Genomic DNA, 16,425 nt, shown 5'->3' with positions numbered 1-16,425 from the left:
TTTTTACTAGGATTAAATGTCAGGAATTGTGAAAAACATAGTTTAAATGTATTTGTGTAAGGTGTATGGAAACTTCCGACTTCAACTGTACATACTACCTCAAATAACCGGTGCCCCCACACATTGACTCTGTATCGGTACCCCCATGTATATAGTCTCACTATTGTTATTTCACTGCTGCTCTTTAATTACTTGTTACTTTTGTCTCTTCTTCTCATCCGTATTTTGTTTAAACTGCATTGTTGGTTAGGGGCTCGCAAGTAAGCATTTCACTGTTGTATTCGGCGCATGTGACTAATACAATTTGATTTGATTATAGGGAAATGATGCCCGTTCTCCCTGTATGTATGCAATAATTATTTTGATTCCAAATGCATTTTTCATTTGCATGAGTGTACGGTTCATATACAGTCATTGGTACAGTCTGAAAGCTGATCCAAGACCAGCGCTAGGCGCAAATCACATCACTTCTCTACTTTCCCGCTCCTGTTGTTTACAAGAGGGGATCTCTGGGAAGTGGTGCTCATGGCAACCATCATAAACACTTTTCAGTAGCTACGTTTTCGCTGCTTGTACAAAACGGGGCGCAAAGGGCAAGGATCGTTGTTGTCATGGCGTTCTGTAAGGACCAATACTATGAAAGAATTGGATCCATTCAACAAAGCATGCACGAAAGGTAAGATTTTAACCCGTTTTCCTTTTGGCGCCAGGCCCCTTTGACACCACGAGTTTGAGTTGTGCACTCTCCCGACACTGCTGCTGCCTTTCACGCCATGTGTCACTGGATAAAGTGGCTAGCTAACTAACCATTAGCAACGGCTAACTAGCTAGCAAGATTGACACGCTAGCAAGCAACTATGCCTTGAAAAAGACGTGTAAGTAACCTCAATGTATTATTTTAACAATAACTATTGCATATTTTCGTTATGCTAGCTAACTTTAGCTAACCAACTTAGTAGGGGGTTTACACCAACAGCAAACTAACGACGTTAGCTAGCTTGATAGGGCTAGCTTAGCGTTAAATAGCTACTGTTACTCATGTCACTGTGTATGCAATACCGGTTTCATACGAACTGGTAAAACATGTCATTCTTACCAGAACTGCAGCAACGTTAGATAAGGCTACTAATCAGTAGTTTAATAATTAGCTAGTGACTGTAGCTAGCTAACTATGATAAAGTTGACGGTTACTGTACGTTTAGCTCCGTGCACGACCATCTGGACGTTTTTACTCACAGAACACCACTATTGTGGGCGTGCATGGGGCTGCTGAAGCTAGTATGTTATGGGGACACGTCTTTGTTTGTTGCCTATAACAGTTTTTATTCGTATGATGCAAAGATATTTTTTTCTATGTAGCCAACATCTGTTTCATCTATTCCTGTAGGGAAAAGAGGAGACTTGAGTTGGAGAGGGAGTTGTTTGCTTACTGCAGATCTGACAAGAGAGGGTAAGTGGGTCCCAACAATTAACAATGTAGCTCGTTAGCTAGCAGTTTAGCTTTATGTGCATTGTTTATCAAACCCTTAATCATAATAACAGTTCACTCATTAGCTATCCAGTTATTACTTTTCATCCCAAATTGTTCTATTTCCTTTATGTGGGTACAGCACACGGTTTATTCCAGGGTAACGATGAGCAATAACCTGTGTAGGCATGACATTGTAGTGGTTATGTAAGTAGAGACAGTTGGACTACATAGTACCACTGTTATTAGGCTATACTAGTATGCTAGTTATTTCACTGGTAGTCACTCAGGTATGAATTAGGCCTATATAATGTAAAGTGTTTTTTTATATAAAAAAAAAATGTTTTATACTGTACACTGAAGTTCTAAACTGTTCAGCTACTAATGAGGAATGCCAGTGAAAACAAAACATAGAGATAGGCCTACTCTATAGTCCAGTGTTTCCCCTAGGATATTTTTCAGCAGCAGTGGCAAAGGTAGCGGGGGAATATTTTTTTGGGGGGTGGAACGACTGTCAGAAGGTCACTTCTGGTGACTTTTTAAAGGACATTCTACTCCAAAATGAATGAAAATGTAAGTATGTTGACACCATCTGAAATATAATTTTCCCTTTATTAACCTGTAGCCCAATTGATGCAGCATTGGTGCGGCAGGTAGCCTAGTGGTTAGAGCGTTGGACTAGTAACCGAAAGGTTGCAAGATCAAATCCCCGAGCTGACAAGGTAAAATCTGTCGTTCTGCCCCTGAACAAGGCAGTTAACCCACTGTTCCTGGATTGAAAATGAATTTGTTCTTAACCAACTTGCCTAGTTAAATAAAGGTAAAATAAATAGTGGTGCTAGGTGATAAGAGGGGAAAAGAGACTAGAGTGCAAATTTAAATAAATGGGCTGAAGCATGGGGTTTCCCATCTGCATTTACCTAATTGAAAACCCCCAAAATACTCTGAATGCATCAAATGCTACAAATATACTGTACATTGTAACTTGTCACTCTGATCTTAAAGGCATGTCTTGGCAGAAATATTTAAAGCTGGAGTTCTTAATGATGAAATTGCCACGTCCGTTTGCGAAATTACAACAACAAAGACGTTACTGCAAACAACGAACACTGTTTTTTCCCTAAGACATAATTTTATGCTTGATAGAACAGCAGATTATGTACTGCAAATGTTCTTGTCACGCCGGGCGACGTCTGCATCGTAAGAAAAAACAATAGCAACGGCTGCGGTGGCGGATAGTGGCACTTTTTCCTCTACTGCACATTCCATCTTAAAAATAATAATATTTTAATTGGGGGGAGAGTGGCAGGGTGCCGCAGCTAAATTAATATAGGGGAAACACTGCCGTAGTAACCATTTCATTAGAATAATGTGTGGAAGAATAGTACTGCACATCTGGCTTTTATTTGCAAGAGTGTCCTTAAATAAATACATCTCTTTATTGCCTTAAGTTCTCAGATAAAGTGTGCCACACTCCGTGGTTATCTCAAGGAAATCCGTGAGAGAGAAAAACAAGCGAAAATTCGAAACTTTGAGCTCCTGAGAGATGTGGAGTGCATTGAAATGAGCATGAAGGAGCACTGTCCTGACCGTAACCCTCTGGATGAACACAAGGTAAGACTGGGACACTGCAGTGCCAGTGTCTCATCTGTTCAGTGTGTAGCCACAGCTGCAGAGTTGATATTAGGCATTGTGAATTTAAAAGGTTTATGATTCTCTGCAAACGGTACCACATTTTACATGATTGAGATGGAGAGCACATTTTATACTCTTTTTACATGATTCAGTAAAGATCACTGTACAGTAAACCTATGGTTGACGCTCATGCTCTATTGTCCCTTATGTACTGAAGAATAGTTAATGTGAGTGTGGGATCATGATTTACAAGGCCATTTCACAACACAAAAATGTTTTGGAATTTCAAAAATATGATGCACGCACTTCAATGATGTTCTTATTGTCAATTGCCTTAGTATCATGCTCTAATTGCCGTACACTGTAGGGATATTTACACTCATTTGCTTGATGTAACAATAGTAAACACTCGAACACTGCAGTTTATCACTGCAGGCAAATGAGCAAGAGAAAACAATGAACGAGTCAGATTATCGCTTAACTCAACAACAGTGCTCTACAGCTTAATATCAAATTAACAAAATTGGTTAATTATGACTCGCTAAATTAATTGCCCAATATTGAGACAGTGAAGTGCTCCAGAGGTTTATTTTCCCCCTCAAGCAGTTGCTTTGTTTATTTTTTAATGCTTTATGATTCATAAATGTTTGTAGTTGATTTTTAGAAATCATTTTCTGTTGTTACGTTGTTTCATTCATCTTCCCGTTACAAGTGTGCTATGGCTTAATTGTCAAGCAGTCAAACAACTGTGAAAAGGTACCTTTAATATTCAAGTGTAGATATTTTGTAGACTAAGTCACTATTTGTTTTTTGTTTAGATATTTCAGCCTAGTTCTCCAGTACAATACAGTACGACCACACACACATGCATACAAATGATGCTGACCGTAATCATAATCATTTGTGACTTCATTGTTGATATCAGTCGCTGTAGAATCAGTGCAAATAGATAACAAGTGTATTTAGTAATTTTGATAAACAAAAGTAGCTTTTTTTGTGTGCAATTGGTATTGTTTTGACGAAAAGGCCTGGGATGTTGGAGTTAATCCCAGTGCCCTTAACTGCACCATTAGACTGTTTAATTGGAGTTGGGATTAGGGCAGTCAGTCTGGCTACTCAGATGATTAAGAGTGTTGCAGGCACCATGGAGGACACTCACTGGGGAATACCCGTGGTGACTAACTCTCATGTTTGGACACTTTGGATTTCACCAGCTCCTGTCGTCTATGTTTGTAAATGTGTTTGCAGAACATGTTTAACGCGGTTTTATCACACTGAAGAAACATCCTATGTATACAATTACCAAGATAATGACATGTTCATTATGTAGATTTTTCTGATAAGGACAATGTCCAATGATGTATCCCTTTTTTTGACTCATTGAAAAACGGTACAATAGATCTAGAATTATAGATCACTTTGAAAAGGGACATTTGCTAAATTAATTGTGCTGTACTGTCTGTATTTTTCCTGAATTTCACAGGTTGAATGCTTGAATAGAATTTCCAGATTTATGGCAGCAAGGCAGAAGAAAGAAGAGACAAATCTTAAAATAGACAAGGTAATAATAATAATTAAGAGTCTCTTGAAATTACAAAAAAAAGTAAATTAGAAGATAGATGTAAGCCTAACCTTTGATTAGAATAAATGTACACATTTTTGAAAGAACATGCATGACTTGCAACTAAGCTACTGGTATGTTTCATTCTGGCTGTAGTAGTAGTCTACAATTTGTTAATGCAGGTTGCCCTATGTTTTGTACAGTTCATTTTATATAAGGGTCATTTATATGATAAAAAAGTTATACAGTCTAAAATAGTCTTTGGGAAATGCGTACCATGTATAATGCAATTCATATATTTTAGAATTCCAGAAGATTTGGGCAAAAATATTTGACTCGCATAGTATTCTCTTCTTATGGCAAATCTCTTTTTTTTTGTAAGGATAATGCCAATCTTAGCTCTATCAAACTGTGTTTTCAGCTTTGGAACAACAAAGAAAAGTAGACATTATGCAGAGCAAATCTGTAGAGCAGTATACATTTTAACTGTGTCTGTAATAATGCAGGTGTCTAATCCTGGCTGGTGCATCTGTACAAGCGATGTAGTTCAAGCCTATAGCTGCTTCTTCCTTCACTTAACGCAGTTAAAGCTCTTTTAGATGAAATGTCTAAGACATCTCATAATAACTTGGAGCATGCTGTCTAGAGCAGTCACTTGTGACTGTGTGCACAACTCCCCCCCCTCAGCTTGGCGATATTGTAATGAGCAAAATGGTACCGTCACTCCATTATGCATACAAGCCATTGCTGGCAGTGTGCATGTCCCTCAGGCTACAGCATTCATTAAGGGAAGCTTACCGGGCTGAAAGCTGGAGACAGATGATAACGGGATATGATTTTCATATTTAATACATTCCTTGGAAGAGCACGCGCGTGCCACAGATTGATAGAAGAATCAATTGCTACTTTAGTGAAACACTTTCTACTTTGCCCTGCAGCTACCGATGGAATCACTCAGCCAAGAAATTAACTTTTCCTATTTTTTACCTACTTTGTGGATCTGCTGGGCAGAGCTGCATGGTTTACAGTGAATGTTATTAAGCAGCTAACTGTTTGGTATTTAAGACTCTTATCAGAAAAGAAACAGAAGCCATACTTTTTGTTATTATGTTTGGAGGAAGGTTTTTTAGCTTTCTCTCCGAACCCCCTTCGTGCCATAGCAGACATGAATCACAACTTGTACAGAGGATTGCTTATAAGATTAGAAGTTAAAACATTGATCGTGTAACATTCTTCTGAAAGAGGGTTTGGAAATAAATATGACCTTGACTCAAATAAACAGCGTTTTTAACAGAAAAAGTGATCCTTTTAAAACACTCCGCTGTTTGTTTTTGAAGAAAAAGCCCCTATAACCTAATTTGCAAGTGTTGCATTTTTAGGAGAAAAACATAATTATAGAAGCAGAAAATTGTAGGAGCAATATTATACCAACACCAACTTGAAATGTCTCTGCTGCTTGTGGCTGAAGGGTATCCTTGACCATTTCATGCTATTTTGCCAATCTTGTCTATGGTATGTCGTGTTATTATGGTTACATATGAATTGAAGTACCATTGTCTTTCGAATTTTCATTGCTCAAATTGGAATGTGGACTGTGACGAGATATTTTTGCTCTTGGGGATATTATTTGAGCATAATGATATGAATTAGCAGTCAATTTAACTGGAGTTACACAATACACCCCTAGAACTGATCTCCAAAATGCATTGCTTTTGATAAGCATTTTGCTATTTGACATTGAGTAACCGTGAATGGGTTACCTTTTTTTATTGTTTCCTGTTTTTCAGGGAGATTTGTTGAATTGCCATCCTCAGGGTGAGTCCCCCTTACCACAGGCCAGGGGTTTACGCCAACCATCTGTAATCTTCATGGGTCGCCAGACCTCCAGAAGTTCCGCGGCTGAAGATGCCACCACAAGTATACACTTACGACAAGCGGAGCGTCATTCGCCAGATCATCTCTCACATGCCTCGGAATGCCTGCAAAGTGGCCTTTTGAATGACTCCAAAGTTTCCAGAGAGGTCGTTGCCGAGAGCGGAGCGTCTTTATCAGTTGACATTTCAGGCTCAAACGATTCCCCCGACGGCTGTAATTTGTGTGACAAACATGAAAGGACGGCGGCAGTGGTTCCATCTGTTCGTACCTTAACAGCCAGCGCCGGCGTGCCTTTTAGAGGTGATGAACAACTGACTTCACCTCGAGTGACCTTGACGAGGCCTGAGAAGAATAGCCCATCGCCCAACACTATCAGCCATATGTGGGACAGGAATTCACCTGCAGAATACACTCGGGGTAGAGGGTCTGGTCATCAGGAGAGCATAAAAGAAGGTTTGGAGAGAGTTCTGCAAAGATCACCGCCTCAAACTGACTTGGGAAAAGAATCTCAAGATGTGCCAGGTTGGTGATCTTATTACTGAAAGATATTGCATGCCAGAAGATATACAGACTGTATGTTGTACGTTGTTTGACTGTACTAGCTAGTACTTTATTCCTTAGCAATTGGATTGAAACGTGTTCCTTTTAAGGAATTGCTGAAATGCCTATATTTTGACTTTATAATGCTACATATACACAGTGATTGAAATAGCCTGTTGTGTATGTGTTTTCAGAGAAGAGTGAAACCCTCAGTAGATCCAGTTCCAGTATGGAGCTGTCAGTGACCAGCAGTGGTAGTGACCTGTCTATCTCCCTGACTGAGTCTGACCTGGCTGAGCTACCAAAGGTGCCAGAGGGTGTAGTCCATGTAGACAGCCACACCAGGAGGACAGACAGCCCACCACAGAGGAGTGCTATTCCACCCAGCGAGAGGGAGCTCCGCAGCGCCAGTGTTCACAGTCAATCACTGGACACTCCAGAGCCTAGGAACAGACCAGAATCACGTAGCGAATCCACGTCTCCAGAAATCCCATTGAAAAGGTAGGAGTTCGTTATGTACTTTACATTTCGGTCTCAGTGAAGTGTTGCACTGCACTGGAAAGAGCTGTCTATTCATTTGGTGACATTCAATTAAGCCCTTATGTCAGCCATCATAACAAACACAGTTCTTTTTAATTTTGTAAACATTTTTTCTACATTTTCCTCTCAGCCTATCTGTTTAATTCAGTTTTATTGTTGAGTAAATTAAACATAGGGGCATGCTAAAGCAGCGAGGCTACAGCTCTACATGAGCATGTTCCAGAGTGGCCAAGCTGAACAGGGCTGCAGGATAACTAGGCTGTACTGGGGATTCTGCTCAAGACAGTTGAATTGAGCCACATCTGTAGCCGTCAGAGAGGATGGTGGGAGTCCCGCTCCACACGACCCACCGCACTCACTGCTTCTCAGCAGCAGCCGCTTTAGCCTCAGTGCACCTTATAGGGAGGGTTTAGGACCCGTGACAAACATTATTGCCATAATCCAAGATAATACTGTGACAGAGCAATTTTCTGCTTGGGAGACCTCAGGAAGTCTCAGTGGAGGAGGACATTTGTGGCTCCATTGAGTGTTCTGGAGGGTGGGCATGTGGACAGGCACTCACACTAAGAAATCCAGCGCTTGGTGTCCTCTGATTTTAAGGATTGCTTGTGATGGCTTGCACAGTGAAGGGAGTGACAATTTCTGTCCCTCAATCCAGATCTTTACTGTCCTCTGAAAAAAGTCAGATTGCAGGCTATAGACGTAGCTGTAATATGCATCTTTCCTCTATGTGTTACAATAATTCTCAGTATATGTGTTGGTAGACAAGTAACTGTTTGGGGGTGAAACTCAAAGGTATTTCTTAGAAGTAACTGTAGCTTGTCTGTGATTTAGATTTTGCAATGCATGGGTGAATATTCCTCAATGCATAGGCCTCACCTTCCAGTTGTACATGTGTATTGTACAAATGTTTTCCAAGGCCACAAAAATACCACTTTTTTTTTACAGTCCAAACTATTTTAACATTTGATCTGCTACACATTTTTTTTTTTTGTTTGCTTGGTATCAGGGTTGAAGTTTGACATGGAATGAAAATAAAACAGACAAATTATTGTACTTAGAACCTGAACAATGAATGTTTTTGTTTAGGTGTTGTGTACTCTATTTAAATGTTCCACTGTGCCCTTTAGAGAAGCTGTAGAGTGGTTGGTTGTGGCGGTGATGGGGAGGGGAGAATCTGAGCTCTCCATTGTTAACATGGAGTCCTGTGTATGAGGGGGGGAAACAAAGCTTTGATCAGAGCAGCCTGTCTCCAGTGCCACGCGGCCTCACTCAACGTCAAGGTTAGAGTTTATATCGCTTTTCCCATTCAGCTCCCAGGCAGGAAAACAAGCGTTGGCAATTCATTCCATTATTCCATTATATTTCCCCCTGGTGTGACCTGGGTGAGGGAGTAGAGAACAGAAACCCTCTTGGGTTTTCTTTAGTGCTCATCGTAATGGCTGGAGTCTTTCACAGGGATGCAGTGTTTGTTTATTTAGGATCCCCATTAGCTTTTGCAGAAGCAGCAGCTATTCTTTCTTGGGTCCACACAAAACATGAAAACATGAAGTAAAAAAAAAAACACTGATACAGTGATAGTGAAATGCTTACCTGTAAGCTCTCTTTAGTGCAGTAAAATTATCTTAATATTAACAAATAAGTAATAAAAAGTAGTTTAAAAAAAAGAATGATGATGATGGAAATATGTACATAATTAGAAGATACTGTGTAATGTCTCTTGTGGTGACTGGGAATTACTTGTATTATGTTGTTGTTTAGACAACTACGTCATGGCTGTGTCAGCTGTGAGATGATTTTAGAAGACAAAACATGTGGAGGGTCTGTAGCTATATGAAGTGTCTGAGTACGAACCCCCTTAATCAAGGGCATTACTTAGAAATAGTTCCAAACGGACAAAGGCTGTCTGGATTGTACTGGTTAGTCTGAATTGACTGGTTATTGTGTACTCTCACATACAACCGTTTAATAGTCAGAATTATTGTACAGTGTTACTTGTTTTACCAGGTCTCTCCATTTGATACAACTATTAGTATTTTCCAGCATTTTCCCTTTTTTTTGTGTGTGTGAAAGAAATGCCCTGAAAGTGATCTGACACCAATCACTCATGTTGAGACCATTACATTTAGGAAATCATGTTGAAATGTCCACTGTACACAGTGTCAGTGTTATATCGCTCGCCAGAGGCTGACCCCCTTCCATCCCTACTAATAATACACTCCTGATGATGTCGAGACTCAGACACACACAGCAACACCAAACGTGTGGTATGAGACCTCGCGATGAAGCCCTCGCAACAATACGGAGAGGTTTGGTGCACACAACTAATTCCCTTTTTTGTAAAAAGATCCCTTTTTTGAAGAGCACTGACAAATAAAATGTAGAGAAAGTTGATGACGATTTCAAGGCCCACGCTGACGGGAGGGAAAAAGGCAGAGCTTTTACCCATGCTACTTCAGCTGCATTGAAGAGGTCTTAGCGCAGATGGATGGTGCACTACATGTCATGGATATAATTCAAGCTGCCAGCTTAATCAGTATGTTACCAGGAAACAACCTGCAAAAGGGAAGGAGCAATTGTTTGCTGACCTCTAACCCCGGAGCCCATTATAGATTGTCATACATTCTTTTTGCCCCTTTTATGTTGGGGGCTCAGGATCTTGGCTGGGGTTTCTGGGGAATTCAATGAGGGCCACCCAGAGCTTAATGCTCAAGAAAGAGATGGATTCCCCAAATCCACATGCGTTAGGCACCCATTTCTCATTTTACAGCCTCACATGGCCAGATTAAAGTGTAAATCTCTCACCAAAAGAAATCATCTTGGGTTTTTTCTTGTTGGGCTATGTTAGCTGTCCGAATATGGATGAAATTATTGTTTTTCTATCATCATTTCCAGGCCCCTGTTATATTGAAATGAGACAAGGACAGTTTTGTTCTATGCTCCTAATCCCTCAGTTTATTAGCTGTCTACCCAGTGCTGAGGCACTTTATTTTCCTGCCTGGTATTCACTCCGCATCAATTGACATTGAATTGAATGGTTGAAGGCCCATCTCTGACATTGGTTAACATGTCAATCAATACAAATGCTACCATTGTGCCTTGACCTCTTAAACACACACAGAGAGAGGAAAAATCTGTAAATACATATGGTTCAAATCCAGTCAGACATTTTGTTTCTGTGTCTTCATATATATGTTCTTTCAGGCTGTCCATGGAGGGATTCTTCCATCTACTGGAGAGCATCGAAGAACGATTCCACAGAGGAGAAAGAAATGTGTACTGTGTCTCGTCACTTGGCGATAGCAAACGCAATAAAGTGATCAGGTAAGCTCTTTCCGTATTTAGAAACGATATTGGTCTTTGTCTTGAGTTTGGCTGCAATTATTTTCATTATCAACCAGTGTTCATGGATCTGGGGAAAATGTATTAACCTGCCGCCAAGGGCTCTCACTTTAAATTAAGTGTCATCACTTGGCACCAACAATGCTCTTGCAGCACATCTTGGTTTCTAAGGGTTTTTCAAAGACACCGGATTGTCATAGTAACCGCACTTTGCTGCTGAATTATGGTCCTCCTGGCATTTGGGAGTCATTGAAATTCACTGGCTATGTGTCATTTGAAACGAAAGTCACCACTTTTCTAAATATATAAAATGTTTGTACAAGAGGATGAAGATACAAATGTTTTATTATCAATAAGTGTTTGCAATAGAATAGCAGGGAAGGAAATAACATTCCCAACTTCTTGCCTTTTTGCCAGAATGATCAGAACTACTGTCACCTAGTTGTCAGACAGTGAATTGTGTGTGTTGGTCTCCTGCTGTGGCCTTTGCCATGTGTTTGTGGCTTGTGTGTGTTGTGGCTCATCCCTAACATGGGGTGTACTGAGAGCAGCTGCTGTGCTCTATACTCCTGACCTGTGGGCTGCTGGGCTGAGCCCCGGGTTCCATGGCGATGGCTCACTCCGCTCTATATATTCGTCAGCCTTTGTAACGCCAGGGCAGGCTTGAATGGAGAGGACCTTGATGCATGTGGAGCAGTCGTCCTTCACCAGCTTCAGAGGTTGTCATGGACCATGTCAATGGGTTGCCTGTTACCCGAAGAGCTAGTTAGCTCCAACTGGTCCACCACCGAGCCCAGGAAAATAAGGTAAAGCTTCTTTGAACTCTGCACCAGATAAGTCTTTTTTTGTTTGTTGATGTCACTGTTTTGAAAATTGGATTTATCATTTGATGCATTTCTTTTCAATCGTATATAGAAGTGTGTGATAGGTGAGGTGGTTATAATGATCTTCAGGTTCATGCTGGTCAGTAATGTTATGACCCTTTGAAATTGAGCCTTCATGTACAGAATGTTTATTTTCTCCTTTGCGTCCTTTTCTTTTCTAGAGAGAATTATTAATTGCTTTTGATATTATTTTGGGATAATTACTTGATAATTATTTAAGACAGCATGTATGTGCTGTAAAAACCCAGGTAGAAAAATGCTTCAATTGGTCTTGTGTTGCTGCTTCAGGGTCCCTTAGTGTTATATTTGCTAAATATTCCATCAAGTCTGAGTGAGTCAAGACGGGAACATTTTCAACTCTGCTCCTGTAATAAATGTGAGCTATAATGGAGTCATTGAGCAGAGATATCAGTGCTCTAAAAGTGACTGAGTCCAATAGACAATCTCACCGTCCAAATGAAAAGTGAACCGATTCAAAGATGAATTCCACTTTTCAGACAAAGAGCAGATTAGTTCCTGTGCATTTTTCTTGAAGGTTTGATTGGAGTTCAGAGGAGAGGGGAAGCACATATTTAGAACAGGTTGAGATTGAATTGAATGTCCGTGAACACATCTCCATCCTCCACAAATGTAAAGGTCATTTGTGTTACCTCAAGCAGTAACTCTGTGTGTGAATGTCATGAGCAAATGAAATGCCCTATCTGTGACTGGTTTCTTTTGATAATGAGGAGCTCCATTTTGAACCATAGCTCCAAGCTGTGCTATGCCTGAATACCTCATTGTATTCAGGCAAAAAGAAAGTGTCTTGAGATACAGTATCTTTTATACCCTACTGTGGTCGCTTGACCTTTTCTCAGTATGTAGCCAACTTATGTGTCATTAGGTTAATTTCAATTCACAAATATAAAATAAGTCAACTTTGGTCAATATATCAAGATGTCAAACTACGGTACCTTTTCTTTAGGCGTACCATGTGTGTTTCTTTCCATATACAAATTTTGAGAACGTTTTTTTTCTTCTCACCGTTACATGCATGAATGACCCAACTCCATAATGGTTTATATTTGAAGTGTTTACACTATATAGATGGACAGTATAAGTATAAATGCATTCTCTCGCTGTAATGAAAGATGTTGAATCTTACTGTGGTAAGATACAAGCCTGTGATCCTCGCTCACGGTACTGCGTGTCCTCCACGCTGCAGCTCCCGTCTCCCCTCTGATGCTGCTCCTCTGTGGGATCGCTGGTTCAAGCACGCCCTTCTGCTGAAGGACAACCGTGTCCTCACCCCCGAGCACCTCGTCCAGCTGTTCACTCCACTGCTGCTGCCATACAACGCCTCCTATAGTGCCAAGGTATGCATCTCACAATACACTTCAAAGTACAGTACCTTTTCCTACAGTACAAACTCTGTCATGCACAGGAAGCACATGTCATACATTACAAGGATATACTTATTTTATTATTATTTAGAATTTTTTTTACCCGCTTTTTCTATTTTCGATCTTGTCTCATCACTGCAAACTCCCCAACGGGCTCGGGAGCCGAAGGTTGCGTCATGCGTTCTCCGAAACATGACTCGCCAAACCGCGCTTCTTAACACCCGCCCTCTTCACCTTGAAGCCAGCTGCACCAATGTGTCGGAGGAAACACCGTTCGCCTGACAATCGAGGTCAGCCTGCAGGTGCCCGGCCCGCCACAAGGAGTCGCTAGAGCGCGATGAGCCAAGTAAAGCCCCCCCGGCCAAACCCTCCCCTAACCCGGACAACGCTGGGCCAATTGTGCGTCGCCCAATGGGACACCCGATCACGTCCAGTTGTGACCCGGGTCTGTAGTTCTGCCTCTAGCACTACGATGCAGAGTGCCTTAGATTGCTGCGCCACTCAGGAGACCCGGATAAAACATCTGTACAGACATACAGTACTACACCTCAGAGAACAAGATGTCATAGCAAGGGATCTCATAAGTTAGTTGTCTTTTAAAGATAGTAACTAGCCATTGTGTGGACATTCGATGTTAAGAAGGCAATAGCACTTTGTGTGTGTGTGAAATGTAGTGCTTCCCGTTCATCAGATTGCTACACAGGGTGACCTTGACCAAAAGGAAACTGTGACCCATGCGCTAATCGCAAATAACAGGCTCAGCCCAGACTCCTTTCATCCTGTGGCTTATTGTCCTGAAAAACACAGGCCTTTAATTTGTTATTAGCTGAAGTATTGCTGTGGCCCAGGCCCACGTGAATGAGGCAGCCATTAGACCTTCTTCACAACAGAGGTGGGAGTCTTTGAAATTCCCTACTCATTGACCTTGCAGCAGAGCATGCCCAATTAAACCGGCCATGAAATGACACAGACTGTTCACCAGGCCCACAGAGGCTGAAAGATTGAGATAAGAGTAAGGTACCATCATTGCAACTCATCTTCCTTCCTGAATCCTCTGTTGCTTTCTTTGTTTGTGTGCTCACGGTTGTCATTGTAAATTTGACACATGTACAGTTGAAGTCGGAAGTTTACATATACCTGAGCCAAATATATTTAAACTCAGTTTTTCACAATTCCTGACATTTAGTCCTCGTAACAATTCCCTGTCTTAGGTCCGTTAGGATCACCACTTTATTTTAAGAATGTGAAATGTCAGAATATTGGTAGAGAGAATGATTTATTTATTTCATTACATTCCCAGTGGGTCAGAAGTTACATACACTCAATTAGTATTGCCTTTAAATTGTTTAACTTGGGTCAAACGTTTTGAGTAGCCTTCCACAAGCTTCCCACAATAAGTTGGGTGAATTTTGGCTCATTCCTCCTGACAGAGCTGGTGTAACTGAGTCAGGTTTGTAGGCCTCCTTGCTCGCACACGCTTTTTCAGTTCTGCCCACAAATTTTCTATAGGATTGAGGTCAGGGCTTTGTGATGGCCACTCCAATACCTTGACTTTGTTGTCCTTAAGCCATTTTGCCACAACTTTGGAAGTATGCTTGGGGTCATTGTCCATTTGGAAGACCCATTTGCGACCAAGCTTTAACTTCCTGACTGATGTCTTGAGATGTTGCTTCAATATATCCACATAATTTTCCTACCTCATGATGCCATCTATTTTGTGAAGTGCACCAGTCCCTCCTGCAGCAAGCACCCCCACATCAGGATGATGCCACCCCCGCGCTTCACGGTTGGGATGGTGTTCTTCGGCTTACAAACCTCCCCCGTTTTCCTCCAAACATAACGATGGTCATTATGGCCAAACAGTTCTATTTTTGTTTCATCAGACCAGAGGACATTTCTCCAAAAAGTATGATCTTTGTCCCCATGTGCAGTTGCAAACCGTAGTCTGGCTTTTGTATGGCAGTTTTGGAGCAGTGGCTTCTTCCTTGCTGAGAGGCCTTTCAGGTTATGTCGATTATAGGACTTGTTTTACTGTGGATATAGGTACTTTTGTATCTGTTTCCTCCAGCATCTTCACAAAGTACTTTGTTGTTGTTCTGGGATTGATTTGCACTTTTCGCACCAAAGTACGTTAATCTCTAGGAGACAGAACGCGTCTCCTTCCTGAGCGGTATGACGGCTGTTTTTTCTGAGGTCTTTTCTGATTTCTTTTGATTTTCCCATGATGTCAAGCAAAGCGGCACTGAGTTTGAAGGTAGGCCTTGAAATACATCCACAGGTACACCTCCAATTGACTCAAATGTTGTCAATTAGCCTATCAGAAGCTTCTAAAGCCATGACATCATTTTCTGGAATTTTCCAAGCTGTTTAAAGGCACAGTCAACTTAGTGTATGTAAACTTCTGACCCACTGGAATTGTGATACAGTGAATTATAAGTGAAATAATCTGTAAACAATTGTTGGACAAATTACTTGCGTCATGCACAAAGTAGATCTCCTAACCGACTTGCCAAAACTATAGTTTGTTAACAAGAAATTTGTGGAGTGGTTGAAAAACGAGTTTCAATGACTCCAACGTAAGTGCATGTAAACTTCTGACTGTAACTGTATCACAAATCAATGAGTAGGTCTGTACAGATTAATCTCTTAACATTTGATGGAGTAGGGAATATTTGTTTATTTCTTTCTTCTTTTTTGAAACTGATTTATATTCAATCTTATTTGTGTCCAATCTCCTGAAAAGGCTGCTAGCATTTTAGCTCTGGTTCTTGCGAGGCTGTAGAGGCTCTTAAAAATATGAACTGACAAAGAGAAGAGAGGTGCCGCAATCCTGATCACCATGTCCAAGCGCATCAGGAAGAGCCTGAGTGTAAACCTCTCTCTCTCTCTCTCTCTCATTATCTCTCTCTCTCTCTCTCTCGCCCTTCTCTCTTTCTTTCTCTCGCCCTCTCTCACCCTCTCTCTCGCCCTCTCTCTCTCGCCCCCTCTCTCTCTCTCTCTCTCTCTCTCTCCTGCCCCCTCTCTCTCTCTCTCTCTCTCTCTCGCCCCCTCTCACAAACCCACACAACAGCTTATTCTCCCTCATTCTCACACACGAGCCCAAACAGAATTTCCATTCACGTCTTGCCACACAGCCTTCACCACTCTGTGACCAACGGGAGCATGCATCTCGCATGCACACTCAGAGACCCTTTGAAT

General features: G+C 41.2%; 1 protein-coding gene across 4 annotated transcripts in view; it reads left to right on the top strand.

The window, feature by feature from the left end:
* The first annotated feature begins 462 nt into the window (after positions 1-462).
* The window catches only part of LOC106610803 (centrosomal protein kizuna), a 37,407-nt gene continuing 21,444 nt past the window's right edge, over positions 463-16,425 (top strand). For 2 of the 4 annotated variants that reach the window (XM_014210395.2, XM_045723430.1), the window contains exons 1-9: positions 466-676; positions 1,388-1,450; positions 2,920-3,082; positions 4,587-4,664; positions 6,452-7,061; positions 7,274-7,580; positions 10,824-10,943; positions 11,603-11,767; positions 13,050-13,200. In XM_014210395.2, the coding sequence (XP_014065870.1) occupies positions 612-676; positions 1,388-1,450; positions 2,920-3,082; positions 4,587-4,664; positions 6,452-7,061; positions 7,274-7,580; positions 10,824-10,943; positions 11,603-11,767; positions 13,050-13,200 (1,722 nt within the window). In that variant the 5' untranslated portion in view covers positions 466-611. Of the gene's footprint in view, positions 677-1,387; positions 1,451-2,919; positions 3,083-4,586; positions 4,665-6,451; positions 7,062-7,273; positions 7,581-10,823; positions 10,944-11,602; positions 11,768-13,049; positions 13,201-16,425 lie in introns of all 4 variants that reach the window. The other 2 variants (XM_014210394.2, XM_014210396.2) reach the window with 2 other exon arrangements.

Source organism: Salmo salar, chromosome ssa09, assembly GCF_905237065.1.
Source record: "Salmo salar chromosome ssa09, Ssal_v3.1, whole genome shotgun sequence".
Lineage (NCBI taxonomy): Eukaryota > Metazoa > Chordata > Actinopteri > Salmoniformes > Salmonidae > Salmo > Salmo salar.
This window is presented reverse-complemented; position numbering and strand designations above follow the sequence as displayed.